Raw genomic sequence first — 14,934 nt, 5'->3', positions numbered from 1 at the left:
TTGCAGACTGCCTCTATCTGGGTTTGCCTGTTGCTTGCTGCTGGGTAGATTGAGGTGACGCATGAATATCACAAGTGAAACTGGGCCCGCTTAGAGCACCATCAAGAGACAATGACTTACTACTGAAGATGTAAACTTTGACCATTTTGCTAAGGTGGTGTTTACTGGGTTTCTCTACCATAAAGCTATTTTTCCTTCTGTAATCAATAAGCATCTTGTAGGGAGATACTCTGAGAAAATGCAAATATCCTTATTTTTGCTCACTGATTTTTGCATCCATTCTTGCCTGCAACAATTGTCACTGTGGTTGCTTAACGGTGATTTTCTTTTTCCATTATTCCTTTGACATTCATTGGAATTCTACTGTAAGGGAGAGCTGTTCCTTCTCCCCCATGTATATATTTACTCATTTACTTATATCAGTATGAGTCACAGATATTTTATGCTATGGCTTATCATCCACTGCAGATTTGAGCATTGGGCACTCCAAGCTGTTCCTGTGTCCTTGACACAAGCCCCATCTTTTTTTAAGTGCTTCTTTATTTTATGGTACCACAAGATATTCCAGGCTCATCTTGCATTTTCCCTGTCTCAGGGAAAATGTAATGTGCCCCACTAGAAGGACCAAATCTTTGCTCTTGGATAGAAGTCGGCTCCATCTGGACCTATGGCCACTTAGCAGCTTAACTGGATCCTGGTCCCCTCACCAAGGAAGAACATAGTCCTCATTCTAATGGTATTCATTAAACTATCTGCAAGTACAGAATGAACTTTTTACCAGAATGGTATTTAGAAACCAAGATCTGGACATTCTATGTGCTTATTGCTACTCCGATGTCACTGCTTCTAGGCCTTCCCAGCAGACAGAGCTAGGAAATGCGTGTATATATTCTAGCCCTGGCTCTCACATGTACATGCATTTACTTCTGTGTCTATTGGTATGTATATCAAAAGCATGAGTTCACACTACCTCCAACTCTAGTCCAACCCAAGGTTCATTCCAGCCATACTATCTTCCTTCTGCAGCTATCTGCAGCTTCTCTCCAACAGCGAGAATCCCAGCAGAGCCTGAGCTGTCTAACCATGCTATCCCTGCCAGAAGAGGGGGCAGGGAGGATGCCACACTGTGCTTTGCCTTGAAGAATGGGATTTTGATGGACATAAAGGCCATTCCCATGGAGAGAACAGCATGAGCAGAGGCTAGCAGGCAAAGGACACGATGATGGGTAAGCCTACCACAGGGGAGAAGCATCTCAAGGGGCTTTAACCAAATGCAACAATGGGTGGTTTACGAAGGTGATTTTACCAGCATCACATCAGTTTGGTTTCCTTTCCCCAGGCAGTGGAGAACAGAATCGCTTGACATTCTGGAGTAGGAAGTGCCAGAACCAAAGTTATCTGGCCTTTAGGTCCAAGAGCAAATGGATCAGGTGGGCAGGAGAATGGAGCTGTGGTCATGAACTAGGGTGGTGGTGGCCATATTGGAAAAGAAAGGATGGTGGGAAAGGTACCACAGAACCATGGGACTCGGTAACTGAGTGAGGGGGAGATAAGAAAGAGGCAGGAGTCAAGTGACAAGGCTCCAGGCTGGGGCTCAATGGAACCAAGGACAAAACCCTGTGGGAGGAGTCGGTTGGGAGGGTATCCTAACAGAGTTCTTGGCACAAATTGTTTTTCCTTTGAGGACACGTGCCAGTGTAACTGCCCTGTGACCATCAAGCCTCACAAAATGTCCTGTGCAGATAGGTCTCATTCAGTGCTTTCTCCCCTCCTGCCTGGTCTCCTCAGTTCTGGGCCCTCCCTTGTCCCCTATAACCTCGACTGCCTTCAACACACAGGTCTGGTCACCAACTTTCCACGGCTGGCAGCCCAGCACCCAAAACACAGCTAACAACCCCCTCAAGGTCCTCCACATGCCAGCCCGACCCATCAAAACTTTTTTGGTTTATTTCACACTATAGCCATAGGAGACCACTTACCCTTCCTTGCCAAGGCATTGGGTGCACGCCCTTCTCTCCAGCCCCACTGGTCCCAGGTGCTTCTTTGAGCTCTTACCTCTGCCTGGAACACCTTCCCCCCATCTGGCTAACACCAGGGCCCTTGTGAGTCAGCCTGCCCCACCTGTTGGGTTAGATGCCTGTACTCTTTGTCCCCACAACTCTGAAATGGCCTGTTTCTCTTACTCTGGACCTGTATGTTTGTTGGGGCAAGGATGTGTCTTGTCTACCATTTGCCCAAATACATGGAACCCTCCCAGACACACAGTAGGTGCTCAAATATTTAATCAAGGAAGAAAAGAGCAGACACTTATTTCCTCACTGCTCCCTTGGACTCTTCTGCCCCTCCTCCCCCTGATTCTTAGCCTTTTCCTTCCCTTTTCTCCCTTCCCTACCCCAACCTGTCTGAACTGATGAGCCTGCATCATTGCTAGTGTCTGCCAGCCTTAGCCCTGGCTGAATAGGGCGCACAGAAGCGTCCAACAGAACAGGTGATGCCTCCATGCTCCTAGGTCCTGCCCAGGAACAAAGCAGATGAAGGCACCCTTGTTCTCTGCTTCCCCTGGTGGACTGTAGCAAGCAGGTAACGAGGCTTGGGAATTATGCTCCAGGGTGACAGCCCAGCCTCCTGGGGCCTCCTATGCCACGTTGCCCTGCCAACCACTGAAATGCTCATGCTTCTGAGCTAGAGCCGGAGCCACACTGCGTTCTCTCTGGTCCTTTCTCTGAAAGTCCCCAGGGATGGATGAGCAAACAACAGCACAAAGAACCAAAGAAAACAGAGCCACACATTGTGCCTTGTCCATAATTATTACTATAATGGTTTTTAAAAAAAGTTTTGTTTTTTTTTTTCAGGCAACTGTGATAAATTATTGTACATATCTGGAAGAGGGTGGTGGGGTCCTGTCCACAGCGAAAGCGATGATCTCTTTCTTAGGGGAGGTAGAGAAGGAAATGTCCCCTACCTCCTCAGGTCTGACTCCTGATTAAGTGGCTTCCCCTCAACAAGTGAAGACCATTAATCCTTTCCCGTCCAGGGAATTGGGGGTAAAGGAGAGGGAGCAGCAAGTCAATGAAGTGCTTTGAAGGGGAGAGCGTGACAACTGCTCATCCTCTGCCCAGGCTCTGGAGGGTCTGACCCGGGCCACACCCCCTCGCTGGGGACAGAAGACTACCCAGTACTCTGCCCTCCACCAGGGCTCTGTCCAGGAAGACAGCATGTGAAAGGGTCTAGACTGCCCTTTCAGGTCAGGAAGAGGAGGTGGCGATGGACGCAACGACGCACCAGTGGACCTGTGGGCCACCCCTGGTCCACCTGCTCCCCAAGGCTAGTTACACAGGCATCCAGGCACTCTGGCCCTGGGAGCTCCAGGAAGCAGCCCTGAGACTCAGAGCAAGGAACCACAGGCCTAACTGGCCCTGCCGAAGGGACACCCAGAACAACCCAACACTGGCCTCCTCAATTCCTATGCTCCAACTCAAGATTCCCATCCACGCAGCTAAACATTACCGTGTGTGTATGTATATGTGTGTGGCGGCGGGGCGGGGGGGCAAGGGCTGCAGGGGAGCACTGCTGCACCACCTGCCCACGGGTTCAGGGCATGCAGGGGACCCTAAGCCTAGTATGTGAGCCCAGACCAAAAAGGGTTAAGGGTTCTGGCTCCCTCTTCCTCCCATTCTCCCAACATGCTCCACCCTCCTGGTGCACTAGAAGGTTTTGCGATGAATAGCACGGGAGCCATCCTCTTCATACTCCTTTTTGGATACCCACATCTTCTTAAAAGTGTCCAGCGAGGCCAGGATGGAGCCACTGTGAGGACGGAGGGATAGTGTTTTTGTGGACCTGTGGGCTGAGCCGACTGCCCTCCCTGGGCACTCAGAGCTCCCTTTCCCTTACCTGGGAGTGAAATCCACCCACCTCCACCTGGCCTGGGCCAACCCTGGGAGAAGCGTCCAGGGCAAAATGGTCTCCTCCCAGAGCCCTCCCCTTGAGCCCCGCCTCACCCGATCCACGTGGAGTACAGCCGTTCCTGAGGGGCTGAGATCTAGAGGGGACAAGTGGCCACGTAAATGCCCAGTCCCCACACAGCGGTCACCCTCCCAGCCTAGGGGGCATCTCCCCAGGGCCGAGGCCAGCCAGGCAGGGCAGCAGCTGGGAGGAGTGGGCACAGCCAAACCAGGAGGAGCAGGGCTGGGTGAGCATGGACAGGAGAGGCCGTCTGGAGGTGGCATGTGCCCTTCCTCCCCAAGCCGAGGTTGCCCAGCACTCCTGGTGCCCCAGGGGGACTCGAACCTCACCTTGATTTTGACATCCTTTGGGGCAAGCTTCTTCACTTCACTTAGTAATCGGTCACCAAAGCCTGTGAACACAAGGCTGAAGCCTGTGAACACAAGGCTGGCAGAGCCCAGGACCCATGTTCGACCTCCTTGCTACTAGCTCCCCAAATCCAACCTTCAGCCCCCTCCCCACCAGTTGCTGCTGTCCCTCTCGGCAGTTCTCCCCAGAACTAGGGGCAGGGTGAGCCACTCCGAGGGAGAAAAGATCCAGCTCCATGGCTGCAGGTGGGCCCAGCTTCCTCAGAGAGGCCACGTGAGATGAAACCCCAAGTCACACTGTTCCACCTGACCCCACATGCTTTCTCAGCTGATACCCCACAATACATTCAGAGGAAATAAAATTTAATTTTAAATCTTGGTCTTTAAAAAAAAATGCTCACTGAGCACTACCAAAAAGCCAATAGAAAATGGTCATGTCCATGCTCTGAGAGGGGGGCACAGTCTCTGAGGGTCCAGCTGCCCTTCACCTTGTTTTAACACCCCCACCTCCTAAACCACAGTACCTTTAAAAAGCGTTGAGCCACCCGAAAGCACAATGTTGGCAAATAGTGTCCGGCGAAGGTCCATGTCGGACTTGTGGATGGCGAAGGCCAGCACCTCGTGGAGCCCCTCACTCTCCTCCCCTACCAGGTCTGGCTGGAACAGCAGCTCGGGAGCCCGGAATCGTGCAGGCCCCACCTTTGGAGCACAAGGTTGAGGCAGACAGGTACCCCAGGAAGCCAGGCCTCCTCCTCCTCCAGGCCTAACACCGCTGCCCCTCCCAGTGCCAGGCCTGGCCACTTACATCGAGCATGCTGCCGTCTGGCAAGGTGTACTGCACCTTCTCCGTCTCCAGAGCCTCGTCTTTCTGCGGGTTGATGGACAGGTAGCAGGCTCGCTGTGGGGACAGGGATGCAACCCTCAGAAGGCTGCAGCCAGGATACCCGCAGCCCAGGGCTCAACCTTGGTGCCACCCCGCTCCCCAGCACCCCAGGTCATGTCCACACCCTCCTGCCCCTCATCACCTCTTTGATGGTCCGGACAACCTCAAATTCAGCTGAGGTGTGAAAGTCGACCCCTTCCTTACGCAGCAGCAGCCGGAGATAGCGGGAGACATCACGGCCAGCAATGTCCACCCGCATGATGGAGTGTGGCATGGCAAAGCCCTCATAGATGGGGACTGCGTGAGTGACCCCGTCCCCAGAGTCTAAAACCACTCCTGTTGTGCGTCCTGTTGCGTACCTGTCACCAGGTCAGCATCCCTCACCTCAGCCACTGAGGCATGGGGACCTCCTCATCCCGTAAGGGACCCTGGGACATTTGCATTAACTAGTCTGAAAAAGGGACACGAGGAACTCCCTAAAGGGACAGTCATCAAGGGGCTGTTTCTCCAAGGAAGTCAGATGCCTGGTCATCACAAGTAGGAGGACAGCATGGGGAGGATGGAGACTCGGGAGCCCAGGGTTTAGGGAGTACTCACAGACTGAGCACGGCCTGCATGGAGATGAACAGGGCCGGCACGTTGAAGGTCTCAAAGAACACCTCTGCTGCCTTCTCCCGGTTCTTACTTGGGTTGAGCGGGGCCTCCGTTAGAAGAACAGGATGCTACGGGAGACGGGAGAGTAATAGGCATGCACAAAGGCAACATGCTAGGCCCTAAAAGGATCTTCCCAGAGAGCCAGGGAGCCCACTATGAGCACAGGTAGTTGCAGCCTCCTTTCCTTCCTGAGGGCACCATCCTGTTATTTGCCAGCAGTTACTCTTTTGAAGATCTAGCTCTTTCTGGAAAATTTTGCCTGGCAGCCGCTGGCTACATATATACACCCAGACCCACAGTGAAAAGGTATGTTCCCCTCTCAACATGCAGAGAGGAAATGTGGGAGCCCGACCAGGAAGGAAGCAGAGGAGGGAGTTCAGAGCCCGGTGGGAGGGGCTGGCTGCCCCACCTCCTCAGAGAAGGTCTGCAGCTGATCCTTGGAGTAGACGTATTGCCAGATGCGCTCCATGTCGTTCCAGTCTCGCACCACGCCATGCTCCATGGGGTAGCGGATGGCCAGCAGCCCCCGGTGCTCCTGGGGAGGGGGTGGGATGGCCAGATGTGGCACCAGGGCCCTCGCCCAGCAGTTGCTGCCCACCCTCCTGGAAGCTGCCCCCCACCTGCCCTGACTAGAACCATCCTGCTCACTGAGTGTCCTCAGGCTCAGCACAGCTTCAACTGTCCAGCAGCTTCTCCAGCTCTCAGAGCCCAGCTAGCTTCTGGCTGGGATCAGAGAGGGTAGCGACACGCCCCTCCCATCCCACAGCCCACAGCCACGCTTCTCACTCCTCCGCTCTCAGTGGTGTGTGCTCCCCATCCTCTCCTAGCACACTGCCAGCTTCCATCCCCACCACTTCCTGTCAGCACCAGCGCCTCCTCCTGGCTGATCCAACATGGCCCCTCCTGCGCCTACCACCCCACTCCCAGCCAGCCCTTCATCAGTTCTCCACAGCCCCTGCACCCACATGCTGCCTCCGCCTGCCCTGTCTCCCCAGGCACACCCCTTCCTGCTGAGCACTACTAAGCTCCTTTCATCTACCTCGACTCCTATTGACCCCATCTCCTGAGAGCCCCACATTTGTACCCCTCAGGCCTCCCCTCTCCAGGCCCAGAACCATGCCCCATGCATGCCCCAGCACCCCAGGCTGTGTTCCCCAAATGCCCAAACTGAGCTTGCCCAATTCTCCCCACACCCCTGTCTGCTCCTCCTGAGGCTCTGATCTGGCCCTGCAGCCCCTAGGCAGGTCACCCAGATAGAGCATGAGAGGCAGCTCCCATGGCTCTCATCAGAGCAGTCAGCAAGTCTGGGTGATTCTGACTCTTAAGTCACTTTTGAATTAGTTCTTTCCTCTGTAGCTTCCAAATAGCTTCCGAAAGACATGATATGATGAGGTCTACCCATGTTCCCTAGAACATGAACCGTCACTCCATCTCACAGAGGGGAGGTGCACAGTGCAGCGATCCACAGCTGGTACATGATGGAGGAGGGGACCAAGAGGGTACCTGCAGAGGCCTGAGAACAGAGCCCTCTGACCACTGGCCAGTGCCCCTATGACTGAGGACCCAAACCCAGGGAAAGGCAGGCTCCGTGGTATTACCTCTGCTTTTGGTCCGATGAAGAGGTCCCCTTCTAGGGCTCCAGCCATCACCCGCATGTGCTTAGGCCGCCCGACACTGTGAGGACATAAAATCAGTGAGGTGGGCAGGGGCCACGGCTGAGCATGTGTCTAGCGAAACCAAAGTCCAACTCCAATGGTCCAGAGGGTAATTGTCCTCTAAAGCACCAGAATTTGGCCATGGGGCACAGGGTGGAACTGGGGCCTATGGGATATGGATATGGGCCTACAGAGTGGGCCTTGGCAAGACAGGAAGCTCAGGGCCAGAAGGAACGGTGTCCCTCCCACAGAGGGCTGAAATCCCAGCTTCCATGGCCCAGACCTGGCAGAGGGTCAGCCTTCTGCACCCATAATGACTCAGCCCATGCTCTTGACTTCGGGGGGCAGACTGCCCTCATTGGCAGCAGGCAGGGGGAGGGCAGCCCCAGGAAGCCAGATCGGGGCTTCCTTGCACAGCCCTTTCTCACTCGGAGGATGCTGCCCCTTCCCATTGCGAGGGCTACCACAATAGAGTCAGTTCTTGGAAACTGTAAGATCTGATGAACTGCCATTCCGAAATTTGACCCAAGCTCCCCATACATCAACAGGAACCTTTAATTATACCCACAAAGAGTTCAGAGAGGAAAGTGGAAGCCAAGGCGCTCCATGCTGGCTCTGTCCACAGACCAGGCCTGGGGCCTATGGCAAGCCACTTTGGGGGCCTTAGGCTCTTCCTCTGTCCTCTCTGCCTTTAGGACAATAATTCTAAAGCCTCCAGGATTGGGGAAGAGGCACTCCTGAGGGCTAGGGTGGCCTAAGGAGCACTCCAGGCTCTCTCTGGGTTTGCACCTCCCTCTTACTCCTGCCACCACCAGCCCCATCCAGGGAAAGACCTCCCTTGACTGAAACGAAACATTTTCTAGAGTCTGAAAATAAATAAGCCCTGAAAAAAAACATTGCTAGAGAGGAAGGGGTGGCTGGGGGTTACAATTCCCTATTCATTCTGCTCCAAGCTTAGGTCTCCCTTTGGAGATATCTCCCTTTTATTCTGCGGCTGCTACCACACCCCACCCCACCCCACGGGAATGCTGGCTGCTTCTCCTCACTGGCTCAAGGAGAGACCAAATGAGACTCCAAAGAGTAAGAGGAAACCCCGAGCACCTGCCTTACCCTTTCAGAGCTCTCTGGGTAGTATCAACCTCACAAATTTCGTGTTTTTCCTTACAGGTAGGGGCAAGAGTTGTCCTCAAAGACAGCTGTGACACAGGGCCAATGTTCTCAAGGGAAGCAAACAAAAGGGTTAGGGGGCTGCTTCCTGAGCCAACACTTACTAGTTTGGGAAACAGTACTTGGGAATCTGGTCTCCTGCAAAGCCAGCCTTGATCACCCCTGACCCCTGCAAGGAAAAACAATGTTTAGCTCCCAACATTCACCTCCAGATGAAGGTAGTGGCCTGCAGTGGAGAGAGCTTGCTGTCCCTCCAAGGCAGGCGGAGCAGGAAGCCAGAGATCCTGCCAAGAGGACAAGATCATTTACAAGTATAACAGTGGTTCAAAACTGGGGGCAATTTTGTATCTCCCAGCCCTGGGAACACTTGGCAATGTCTGGCAACTGGGGAGGGAGGTGGGGTGCTGGTATCTAGTGGTAGAAGCCAGGGATGCTGCTAAACGTCCTATAACGCACAGGCCAGACTCCACTAACGATAATTATCCAGCCCAGAATGTCAATAGCACAGAGACTGAGAAACCACTAAGTACATTCTCCTGTACACACTCAAGCACCAGCTCTAGGCAGGAGGATGCTATGGCACAAACTACTCTCAGCATGTTTTTTTCCCAACAGCTCCCCCACCGCCCCCAGCAGACATGGACCACATACAGGGCTTGCTGGGGAAGACCACTGGGTGCATGGGACAACTGGCACCTTTCCTCCAGTGGCTACCCAGAGACTACAAGGAGAATGATTTGGTCCTGCCACTGCTCCTGCCTGGAAACTGGACTTAGGATTCCCAAAATAACCTGGTATTTTAGAAACCTCTCACCCAGAGAAGGAACCAGCTTCTCAAACCCCCTTCCCACCAATCTTCATCACAACCCTCCAGGACGAGGAGAAATAAACACCTACAAGTTACAGACTAGGGGCTGGAACCCCAGAGGGGCCAAGCAGTTGCCTTCTGAACTCATAAGCCTGTGGATCAGCCTACATGAATTATTTGCCCAACAAGAAACAAAGTAGCCTAGTCCTTCCTATAGCCTCCTGGAGAGCTGGTGTAACAGCACATCCCCAGGCCCAGTTCTAGGCTCCTTATTACACATCCCCTGCTGTGACTCAGGGGAGCCCACATGGGTACTCCCAACAAAGACAGCCATTCAGGGACCCCACAGGGTCATGTGGTAGGGAGACAGATCCCAGAAAGAGCAGAAGTGAGTCATTATCAAAAAACTTCAAGGCCCACACTCCAGAGGTGAGTACCCAGCTAGGGGCAGATCCATAGGCCCCAGCCCTTATTTTCTTCCCGTGTCAGGGCTCTGAGGCCAGAAATTCCCCCAGGGTAAGTGAAAGCAAGCTGAGCCCCCGTGCTGAAGGACAAGGCCACAGGAAGCCAGATATCTTTCCTCTGAGGCTTCCAGACAATTACCCCAAACTGCTTGTCCGGCCTGGGAACAGTGGCCCTAAATTCTTCACTGTCCTGCTGGCAATGGAATTTCTGCTCAGCACAGGGAGCCTCTCAGAAGAGGGTCAAAGTAGCCAAAAGGGCAACCAAGTGGTGGTGGACATGTGGCTGGTAGAGAGTAACTTGCATTTTTTGCCTTGGGGTGCAGCCCCCTGGGATGTGCTGTTGTTGAGATCACCTGGCCAACCCTCTCCAAAAGATGAGGCCAGCAATGTGCAAAAGGGCAAATGCAAATCCCACCTCCACCAGGCAGCCAGAGCCAGGGCCGAAGAATGGTAAAGGGGCTGGGGTCGAAACCTGCCCAGTGACTCCACTCTCAACAGAGAAGGGTCTGAAGTGCGCCGTCGCCCGCCTGACGCACAGGTGCACCAGCTGGCCGCCCAGCTGTCACTCTAGTTCTCCTGGACTTCCCCGCTCAGCTCGGCGAGGGCTCAGGGAAAGGGCTCCGCGATGCTGGCGAGGGGGTTGGCCCCAAGGCCAGGGCTTCAGGGCCAGGTGGCTGCGCGAGGCCCTGGGGCGAACCGAGCGGGCACCTCGGGAGCAGCGGACGGGCAGTGAGCGGAGGACGAGCCGAGAAGGGCAGGGATCCCTCCCCGCGCCGCCGCGTGCGCCCCCGGGAGCGGGGCGCCTGCCCTCCCCCTGGCTTCCGGGCCTCACATTGTCGATGACCACGGGCTGGTTGGCGATGATGTCGTACGACTCCATGGCCGGGCCGGGCCGGCCCTGCCCAGCAGGCGGGCTGCAGGAGCCACCGGCAGGCGGGTGGACAGGGACGGCGGCGGCGGCTACCAACGCGGCGCCGCGCCCCTCCCACCCCCAGCACGCAGCCTACGCGAGCCGGCGGCACTTTCTGGGGGGCGGGCCCCGTGGCCAATCACCGCTCCCACCTCGCCCGATTGACAGCGGACGCCTGGGGCCGACTGCGGGTCAGGGGGCGGAGCCTCCGGGGGCTGGCCAGCCAATTGAGGCCATCCAGAAGAACTGCCGGGGCGTTTTCAAGGTAGGCTGCGCCGCGTCGAGGGATGATGTCAGGGCTCCGTTTTTAAAGGGGACGCGGGCTGTAGAACGTGAACCGGGCGCATCACCCGTCCAGAAAGACGGCTCTCCCGCGCTCCAGCGCCTCAGACCACGCTCTTTTGTGAGCCTAGGAGAGGCCGGCCATGGATATTTCACCCAAAGTATTTCTTTACTGAGCACTGAGGAGGATTCTTTTCCTTGTAAAAATTACAGTTTTGTGGTAAATTGGTCCTGGCGTTGATGGAGCACCTGCTAAGTGCCTGCGGAGCCCTTCTACCCACTTTACCTAGATTACATTCAATCCCTGCAGTTGTATTATTATTCCCATTTTACAGGTAAGGAAACCGAAGAGCCTCACACTTAGGTAACCTGCCCAGGATTACTGAGCTAGGATTAGCAGGCGGGCAGCCCGGGCCGCGCTGGGCTCAGCCGCTACAAGAGTGTGAGACAGTTGAGTCCTAAATTCATGTACTGAACGAATCCATAGGTGTTTCTCTCTATGTATACCTCTCCCGCTAGACTGTGAGCTTAAACCTTGTAATATGGAAGCACAGTGCCATACAGAAATGTGCAGAAATGTGGATGCACTTGTATAACCGTCACTGAGGTCAAGAAACAGCATGGCCGGCGTGGTGTTGTGCCTGTAATCTCTGCTACTTGGGAGGCTGAGGTGGGAAGATAGCTTGAGCCCAGGAGTTCAAGGTTACAGTGAGCTGTCATCGTCCCACTGCACTCTGGCCTGGGCAACACAGTCAGACCCCCTCTCAAGGAGTGGGGGGAGGGGAGAGGGGGCATGGCCAGCACCCCAGAAGCCCCCACCCCTCTCAGTCAGGGGCATGTTCCTCGTCAGAGGTGACTTCTATCTCGAATTCTGAAAACATGTTAGTATTGCCTGTTTCTGAACTTTATGCAAATAGATTATTGACGTGTATTCATTTGCATTTGGCATCTATACATTCATAAAATGGACCACTGTGCTGACATTAAAAATAATGAGAGACTGTGGTCCTAGCTCTCTGGGAGGCCGAGGCGGGCGGATTGTTTGAGCTCAGGAGTTCGAAACCAGCCTGAGCAAGAGCGAGACCCCGTCTCTACTAAAATTAGAAAGAAATTAATTGGACAACTAAAAATATATAGAAAAAAAAAATTAGCCGGGCATGGTGGCGCATGCCTGTAGTCCCAGCTACTCGGGAGGCTGAGGCAGTAGGATCGCTTAAGCCCAGGAGTTTGAGGTTGCTGTGAGCTAGGATAATGCCACGGCACTCTAGCCCGGGCAACACAGTGAGACTCTGTCTCAAAAAAATAAATAAATAAAAAAATAATGAGAGAGTTCTATATAATCCTATATGACACACTTAAGGATATGTTGTTGAGTAGAAGTAAAGAAAGAGCCAGAATATAGACTGTTATATGCATGAATGTCTCCAAAGAGTATATGAGGCACCTTTCTTTGGGTCTTTATTAATATGGGGAAGGGAGCATTGGTAAATGTGAGTGAATGGAGAATTAGTGTTTATCATGTAAACTTTTGTATGGAGTTGTCTTAAACTAGTGTGTGCAAATGGATACAATGTATGTTATTCGGGTGATGGATACACTAAAAGTTCTGACTTTACCACTACCCAATATATCCATGTGACAAAATTACACTTGTACCCCATAAATGTATACAAATTAAAAAAAATTAAAAAATAATTATGTGCATGCACAGATTTTTAAGATGAAATTTTAAAAAACTGAAGTGAAAAGGTACCTGTGTGACAAACACATAAGCGTTTACAAAGAAGTGCAGGGGTCCTGCTTGTGAAGACTCTCCAAGAGCACTGGGCAGTGGCGCAACAAACAGCTCTGGGACGGGGAGCGGCTGAGACATACGCTGGAAAAGGGCCCCCACAGTAGGCGTTGTTGAGGGCTATGGAGCAAACCGAGCTACAGTGGCGGGAGGGCAGGCTCCTCAATTATACCCTGAAATAACTCTCAAGAGGAAGAGCTCAGAAACCTTTCTTTGGAGGGAGAAAGAAACAGAGAGAAAAAAAGAGAGAGAAAAGGAAGGGAGGTGAATCCCCCAAACCCCCAGGGGCAGCCACTCCGTGCCTGCTCCCTCCAGCCATCCTCTTAGCATTCCCCAGACAGCACCTTCTTTCCTAACCTGCATGTTACCCCTACCCCTTGGGTGCCTTTGATGCTGTCAATTTCAGGAACTTGCATTCCTGAAATAAACCCTACTTGGTTATGATGTATTATCCTTTTAAAGATATTATTGGATTCGGTTTGCTAAAATTTTAACAATTTTTGTCTATGTTTATTAAAGATATTGATCTATAGTCTTCTTTTCCTATAATATCTTTGTCTACTTTAGTATCAAGGTAATGCTGGTTTCTATTGTAGCCAGGGCGACAGTCAAGACCCTGTTTCAAAAAAAGAAAAAAAAAAGATAATATTGGTCTCATAGAATGAGTTGGGAAGTATTCGTTCATCTTCAATTTTTCTAGAAGAGTTTGAGTAGAATTGGTGATATTTCTTCCTTAAATATTGACAGAGTTTACCAGTGAAGCCATCTGGGCTTTGAGTTTTCTTTGTGGGAATGTTATTACCCACAAATTCAATCTTTAACATAGATGTGGAGCTATTCTGGTTATTTATTTCTTCTTAAGTAAGCTTTGTTAGTTTGTGTTTGTCATGAAATTTGTCCATTTTATTTAACTTGTCAAGTTTATTGGCAAAAAGTTGTTCATATTATACGCTTATTTTCATTTTAATGTTTGTGGTATCTATAATGATGTCTATTCTCATTTCTGATATTGTCAATGTGTGGCTTCTGTCTTTTTGCCTGATCAGTCTGGCTAGACATTTTTATATTTTATTAATTTTCTCAAAGAACCAGCTGTTGGTTTCATTGTTTTTCTTTCAATGATTTTTACATTTTTAAAGAGTTATAACAGCAAGAACAAAGAATATGTTACAGAGACATATGTGGCCTGCAAAGCCTATAATATTTTCTGTCTGGTCTTTGCAAAAAAAAAAATTTGTTGACTCTCGCTCTAGACCTGGGTGACAGTATAAAAATAAATATTTTTCTCTCATGTCTAGATCCTCGACAGAGCTGCCTGGAAATGACAGAAATCAGGCAAAGGAAGTCTGATGAGCAGGTAAAGGCAATTAATAAATAGCCCACATGCCCCATGGCGCACTTAGGTTGCAAAGCAGCCAGTATTCTCTTCCCCTGGTGATGGGAGAAGGTGGGAGAGATGGGAAGGGGTGAGTGGGAGAGGAGGTGGTGAGGATTTGGTAATGGGACTTGTTAGAATTCAACAGTGACCAGGACTGTTCAGGGGACTTTCTTGGCCTCTCATTTCATTGCCAATAAAATGAGAACGACGCTGGCCTGGTTTCACTGGGGGAGTGGAGGTGAGGAAAGTGGCAGATTTGGAGATTAATGTGAAAACAGAATTGAGAGGACTTGCTTAGGGATGGGTTAGGAGGTGGCGAGAAAGAGAGGAGTCTGGAATGGAACCCCTGAGTTCAGCCTGAACAAGTGGAAGGATGGATTTGCTGCTGTGAAAGTTGTCAGAGTCAAAATGGAGTCATTGTGTCAAACCGTGACAAATGGAGTAGGGGGAGACCACAAAGGGAAGGTTTTTATGAAAATCTGCCTGATAACTAGAACAATCACCAAAGAATCTGCAGAGGCCACCACAACTTTACACAAAGCATACTTCTGTCAGGACAGCTGCCCACCAACTGCCTGTGCAACCTTGGACTGATGCCACCCTTGTTATCGATCCTTGTAACCAAGGG

At 52.0% G+C, this 14,934-nt stretch overlaps 1 protein-coding gene across 1 annotated transcript; it reads right to left on the bottom strand.

Annotated features, from left to right (window-relative positions):
* Positions 1–2,793: 2,793 nt before the first annotated feature.
* Positions 2,794–11,032, bottom strand: ACTR1B (ARP1 actin-related protein 1 homolog B, centractin beta (yeast)). Its single transcript, XM_012641997.1, has 11 exons — positions 10,777–11,032; positions 8,777–8,841; positions 7,449–7,524; positions 6,260–6,385; positions 5,794–5,918; positions 5,339–5,555; positions 5,119–5,211; positions 4,838–5,012; positions 4,296–4,357; positions 4,002–4,042; positions 2,794–3,807 (listed from the first exon to the last, which is right to left on the bottom strand). Exons 1-11 carry the CDS (start codon positions 10,822–10,824, stop codon positions 3,705–3,707), a joined length of 1,131 nt encoding a protein of 376 aa, XP_012497451.1. The 5' UTR covers positions 10,825–11,032; the 3' UTR covers positions 2,794–3,704.
* Between the last annotated feature and the right edge of the window lie 3,902 nt (positions 11,033–14,934).

The sequence above is a fragment of the Propithecus coquereli genome, unplaced genomic scaffold (assembly GCF_000956105.1).
Source record: "Propithecus coquereli isolate 6110/MARCELLA unplaced genomic scaffold, Pcoq_1.0 Scaffold171, whole genome shotgun sequence".
NCBI classification, from domain to species: domain Eukaryota; kingdom Metazoa; phylum Chordata; class Mammalia; order Primates; family Indriidae; genus Propithecus; species Propithecus coquereli.
This window is presented reverse-complemented; position numbering and strand designations above follow the sequence as displayed.

Bases quoted from the DNA above. Each gene is read 5' to 3' on its own strand.
- ACTR1B (XM_012641997.1), bottom strand. From the start codon at position 10,824: ATGGAGTCGTACGACATCATCGCCAACCAGCCCGTGGTCATCGACAAT. The intron at 5,919-6,259 runs GTGGGGCAGCCA...CGTCTCCCGTAG, and splicing joins TGCAGACCTTCTCTGAGGAG to CATCCTGTTCTTCTAACGGA. The intron at 5,556-5,793 runs GTGAGTACTCCC...ACCTGGTGACAG, and splicing joins ATGCAGGCCGTGCTCAGTCT to GTACGCAACAGGACGCACAA.